The sequence below is a fragment of the Pyxicephalus adspersus genome, chromosome 10 (assembly GCF_032062135.1).
Source record: "Pyxicephalus adspersus chromosome 10, UCB_Pads_2.0, whole genome shotgun sequence".
Lineage (NCBI taxonomy): Eukaryota > Metazoa > Chordata > Amphibia > Anura > Pyxicephalidae > Pyxicephalus > Pyxicephalus adspersus.
In genome coordinates this window covers 4,942,395-4,948,655 of record NC_092867.1, presented here as the reverse complement: position 1 = coordinate 4,948,655, position 6,261 = coordinate 4,942,395, and the positions used below count along the sequence as shown (strand labels likewise).

The 6,261-nt window shown below is 39.6% G+C and overlaps 1 protein-coding gene across 1 annotated transcript in view; it reads right to left on the bottom strand.

Moving 5' to 3' along the window:
* The window catches only part of TDRD1 (tudor domain containing 1), a 31,319-nt gene that overhangs the window by 12,216 nt on the left and 12,842 nt on the right, over window positions 1–6,261 (bottom strand). The window contains exons 9-15 of the mRNA XM_072424783.1: window positions 5,832–5,990; window positions 5,619–5,726; window positions 3,927–4,097; window positions 3,414–3,779; window positions 2,482–2,592; window positions 1,495–1,665; window positions 5–31 (exon numbers count right to left, since the gene is read on the bottom strand). Coding sequence (XP_072280884.1) covers window positions 5–31; window positions 1,495–1,665; window positions 2,482–2,592; window positions 3,414–3,779; window positions 3,927–4,097; window positions 5,619–5,726; window positions 5,832–5,990 — 1,113 coding nt within the window. The remainder of the gene's footprint in view (window positions 1–4; window positions 32–1,494; window positions 1,666–2,481; window positions 2,593–3,413; window positions 3,780–3,926; window positions 4,098–5,618; window positions 5,727–5,831; window positions 5,991–6,261) is intronic.

Sequence of the window (6,261 nt, the reverse complement as noted above, 5' to 3'; positions counted from 1 at the left end):
GAGTCCCATGTTTCTCCCTGAGGCTTGACACCTTGAGAAAAATATTTATATAAAAAAATCAAACCATAAAGTTGCAAGCATATTTGATTATTTTATGTAATTTTGTGATTTGGTATTCTCATGGTCCTACCAACTATAAAGAAATTATTAGTTTGTAAAAGACCAGCAATATAAAATGGCAAAAACTTCCAGGTGCCTGCCCGTCAATTGAGATTTACAATACTTTAAAACCCCAGCTCACGGGCCTTCATATTTTAACCTACCATGCCTCCACACCTTCTTACCAGTACATTAGTGTAAGGGGTCGGTGAGTGCTGCTACCTAACCACTGAACTCCTTGGTGTTTCTAGAATCCTCACCAAATGACCTGGAGTGTGGATACTTTTAAATTCAAACCGATCTTTAGAGGTTTAAAAACTATTTCAAACAAGTTTGGTAAAATATAGCCACCTTAAGTAGACTTACTGTATATACTGGAGTAAAAACTTTTTCAGGTCATTAGAAAGGAATTTTCAATTTATACTTGAGTCATACCACTAGATGGAGTCGTGATCTCATGTAAAAAGTATAACAAACTCTTGCCATCTGAGATAATATTAAAGTTTGCTCCACACTTTACATGAGCACAAATCGCCATCTACTGGTGGCCAACAATAATGCACAAAACATCATTTAGCAGCAAGTGAACCATCATAACCAACCCAAAGTACAAAACAATTAAACTTGTAAAAAAGTAGGAGGGCATGACCACTAAACCCATGTGATTAACACAACATGTATGTATATGTTTGCGCTATTTTATTGACATTTCAAATTTCTTGTCCAGTTATAAAATAAATCTGGCCTATCCACCAACACATAATATTACTGGCAAACTATTCTAACAGGTGGCTTCAGGAACCATTTTGTAAGGTGCCTACCAGACAACACTGACTTATCCCTTGGCGGGGTTCTCCCCAGGCACTTTTAGCTGGGCGCACCATGCGGCACTTTTCAGCACCCATACGGCTGTTTTTGGGTGTTACCAAAGAGTTTGGTCACAATAAAGGGGCTGCCACCCACCTAAAATTTCGTCCCACGCGGCTTAAAATAAATTTCTGGGTTGAGCACTGCCTTGGGAAAAGAAAGTTTACAAAGCCCAAGCTTTCAAAACAACAGAACTGAGGGTTAATCTGCCAACCTGTTAGTGACTCAAAGTCTTACAGCCAGGGACAAAGAATGTCCATTAATCTGCTGGCATTTTAACAATATTAATAATATTATTAATAATAATAATAATAAACAGGATTTATTACATATTACGCAGCGCTGTACAAATAATAGGGGTTGCAAATGACAGACAGTGACAGGAGGAGAGAACCCTGCCCCGAACAACCCACGATCTAGGAGGTGGAGAAGTATCACAATAGGAAACTTAAGAGAAGGTTACTGCATGTTGGCTGTTAACAGGAAATAAATGATGCTCTGTATATATAGCTTGCAGAGGTGACTCACCAGCCAAAATGCATTTAATAGCTTGGAAAGGAAGTTGCAGGAATTTAGAGGAGATTTTGCAGAGTTTGTTCGCTGGAACTTCTTCTGTGTTTCCATAATCCAAAAAGTGTACCACAGCTGCACTGGTAGAGGTAAAATCCTTCACCTGCCCTCGATACCAACAGCCATCACCTGCAAGGTTGGAATGTTAGTGTTTCATCAGTGCATGCCAACACAATGAAGACTTTTTGATTCTGGTGCTGGGGTAACAATTTAGGTGTCACCAGTAAATAAAAGAGAATCTTTCTCACATTACATATAACCTACAAAGCTGCCAAACTTTTTTTTCTAGGGATGCTATTAAGTAAATTAGAATGGCCTAATAGAGCACCAATGCCAATGTAAAAAATGCAAAGAAATCGGTTTCAATGAACTCAGATATTCCCAAGGAATTTTTACAAAGATGACAGTTTATATTAGAACTTTTCCCACTTTGAAAAATCCACGATCAGGCAGGTGGTTATTGCAGAAAGGGATAGGAGATGTCACTTCAGCAATAACTGTTCTTACCCGCCTGATTGCATGAACAGCTTAACATTTCTAGGGAAATCCGGCAATCTCGGCTTTTGGGTGTACCAGGAATGTATGAACTCCCTTCTGCCTGTGCGGGACCCTGGGAACTGATAAGCACATAATATCTTCCACTTAAACGTACTACTGCATTATGGAAAATATATAGGAACTTGGACAGAGATGCATAAGAGTCATTATTATTATTACACAGTATTTATATAGCGCCAACATATTATGTTTCCGTTATGTTTCCAATCCATAGTCATGTCACTAGCTGTCCCTCAAAGGAGCTCACAATCTAATGTGCCTACCATAGTCATATCTCTTTAATACAGTCTAAGGACATTTTTAGGGGGGAAGCCAATTAACCTAACTGCATGTTTTTTTAATGCGGCAGAAAGCCAGAGTACCCAGAGGAAACCTGGAGTGACTTACCTGAGAAGAATGCCCCACACACGTCTCCTTTATTGGGAGTGAAGCTCTCAGACACATGCTGATTGCAGTACTGCCCCAGAGATACATTTAAATCATTCAGAGAATTTAAATCTGAAAAAAATCATTAAATAGATGATTAAAAATGTTTCCTTTACTTGTCAAGAAACAACTTAAAAAGTGTAAGTATGAGCAAAATAAACATAACATAGGCATACATAAGTTTCAACCCATTTAAAAATGCATAAGTACTAGGAACTGCCAGAAAATCCAATGTGCTTTTAACATTCTGTAGTGAGCTGATAATCCTACAGAACAATTCCAAGGATTGTTCTCAGCCCTGCCTATTTCTCCCCTGTTGGACTACAGAATTCCTCCAGATAAACAGGGACTACAGAATTGCTCCAGATAAACCATGACAACAGGTGTAAATCTGTAATTCCTAGAGGAGAACTGAACATGGAACTATTGGGGATTTCAGTGCAGCAGAGATGCAGCTGATGGAGTTTTATTTTAGTATTGTGCATGTGTGTAAAATGTACTGCATATTTTATTGTTTCTATGTGTATAATGCCAAATATAAGCTTCACAGCAGTCCACCAGGGTGAATGCAAATAAAAGCATAGGGTTACAAGAAGACATGCAGAAGGTAGGTTAAGGAGGAAGAGGGAGATACAAGAAAGGTAGGTTGGTGCAAGGTAGTAGGTGAGATCAGGTTAAGAGGGCAAGAGGGGGAAAGTAAGGAATTGAGGTAAGAGGATCCAATGTGGAGACAGAAGGTGGGATAAGGGTGAAGGAAAAAGTGAGGGAGGTGAGATCAGGGGAAAGAGAAGGGTAAAAGTTAAAATGAGATTGAGCCAAAAGAATGGTAAGAGGGTGAAGAGTGAAGGTTAAACTATAAGCAGGCAGGGAAGTAAGGGGTAGAAGAACCTTACCTGCGGGATTATAAATATGGCAGAAGAAATTCCCTGGAGATTGTAGCATGCACACCATCACCTCTACATCCTGGCCAATCGGTAGCTGTACCCATGCCAGCTTTGGAGAAAGCTCCTTGGGCATTTCTTCTTCCTTCTGCAGACTTGGAGCAGAACTGCTAGGAGAATTATCAGCCTCTGCTAAACCAGCAGCGATTAGATGTTGTGATACAACCACCGGTGGCCTAGCCGATTCGGTAATCAAATCCAATGTCAGAATGCCAGCAGACTCTGAAACCACCACAGCTGTGAAGACCTTGTTCATAAGCATAGTGCCTATTTTATAAATGGCTTCAGAATGCCACGTTCCTGATGACGGCTTCACACCTGTGACAGACAAATTAGAATTTTTCTAGTCATTGTTCACATCTCCCATTACTTTATATCTTACAGATATTGGGAGCTAAAAATCAGAAGGCCCAAGGGCAAGCCACTAGAATCAGAACGTGACCCACTTTGATAATTGTCACTTACCAGCCAGACAGCACTGGGTAGCCTGAAAAGGAGTCTGCAACATATCCGCATCAATGGGGCGCAGTCTTGTTATATGCACAGTCTCTGTGTTCCCAAAATCCAAATACCCGACCAGCGCGGTGTCCCTTGATATGTGTTTTACAATGCTAGCCCTATACCACTTGTTGTCTTCTGCAGAAAATTAAGGACATCAATCATATATAGGAAAGGTATCACTTGCAGAAAACCACCAGAAGCTAAACTGCTAGTAATTTTAAAAACACAAATAATGCAGCTCTGTATTTAAAAAGCATTGGTAAATCTATTTTGGTATATGCAAGCACCAACATATTTACAGCATTATTATTATACAGTATTTATTTAGAGCCATCATATTACGCAGCGCTGTACAAAGTCAATAGTCATGTCACTAACTGTCCCTCAAAGGAGCTCACAATCTAATGTCCCTACTATAGTCATATGTGGGTATTGTAGTCTAAGGTCAATTTAGGAGGCAGCCAATTAACCTAACTGCATGTTTTTGGGATGTGGGAGGAAACCGGAGTACCCGGAGGAAACCCACGCAGACGCGGGGAGAATCTGCAAACTCCATGCAGATAGTGTCCTGGCTGGGATTCGAACCTAGGACCTAGTGCTGCAAAGGCCGGAGTGCTATCCCCTGAGCCACCGTGCTGCCCAATGCCCAGCATTACTTAGACTGGGGGAGGGAGAAGCAACGCAAGGAGCTGTGCTGCTACACTCATAGGCCAGGGCACAGTGTATCACTTAAAAGAAAGAAACTACCGTAAGTTATCTTTACCCTCCACATAGAGACAGACAAAAAAAATGTATATAAAGTAGACATGTATACTTTATAGTATACATATGTATGATTAAGTTTGAAACACAAATCATATATTATATTATAATACCTTATAAATAATAATAACAAAAAATGAAATAATATAGAAACAATACATTTAATTTCATAAATATATTAAAAAAAATTAAAACTTTTTATTTTTTATTCTGAAATTTGACCAAACAAGGGTAAATAGATAAACTTTGGGATTTATTATTTAGATGTATTTTTTATAACTTTATTACTGTGATCAAAGTTTTAAAAGCAGATTACAATGGTACAAATTTCCAGCCTTGCCACACCTCTCCGGCATACAGACGCTTCACGTGTTACATCGATCAAGCTGAACAACAGAAATGAAAGCAGGACTAAACTTAATGTATTTAAAAAAAAAAATAAAATAAGATAATACACACCTACTTTTACTTACGGAGATCCCCCGATCTCTCCGGAGCTTTCCTGGATTGGATCCCTCGCTATCCTAGAATCCTTCTCCGTCCCAGCGTCAAGAAAGCTCCGGGCACTGCTATCTTCATCAGTCTTCTTTCTACTTCTGGCTACGTCTCCCGATCCCGCACCACGCAGGCGCGAGATCAGATGATGTGGCCTACGGTAAATGCTGATCTAACATCGCAGTAAAAAGCCCTTTCTGCATATGCCCAATATCGGGAATGTGCAGAGGGAGCAGCCAGCAGTCTCCTATGATACGTGACGTAGGTTTAAAGAACGAAAAGAAAATACCTTTTATTTTACATAAAGGAGTTGTCTTTAGTGTAAAGTAAAAATTTTGGTGATAGGTCAGCTTTAAAGGGCGGATAGCAAAACAAGGGTCCCCCCCACCAGTCATTTACCTGTGAACTGGGCGCAGCAAATATCGCCAGGATCCGGTAAGGAAAGCGGTGCCACTGTCAGTGTGCTGCATCTTTGGTTCATTGCAGCCACAAGCTCAGCAAGTTGTTCTAATGAAAGGAATGAGATTTTAGAATTTGGATGGATATAAGCGGTGGGTCATCTTAATAAGAAGAAATATTCTTAATATGAAGGTGTAATGTTTAAAGACTCACTTGCATTCTGTACTCGCTGACAAAAGAACAATTCTGGATTATGGAAGACGGTAACGAGAGCCTCAAACCGATCACCTGCATGAAAGGCGTCAGGTTTTGTCTGTATGTCAGGGCAAGGCTGATTCTGCTTCTCTACAGGTTCTTCTGAGGATTTCTCCACTGTGGGAATTGAAGAAACATGGCGGCAGTGATCAAGAGATGGACGTAACAAAATAAATGTAACATGGCTGAATTTTACAAACTAGATATGAAAAACGGAGAGTTGTTTCTTCTCACACTTCACATAATATTACATCCTACAATTTTAGTTTGAAAGAAATCTTTTAGACACAATTATCATAAGTCTCCTTCTATGTTTTTAAAACTAAACATCAGGAAAAAAAATTATAAACAGGCCAGATGTACTAAAAATGGCCTATAAATTAAAGGC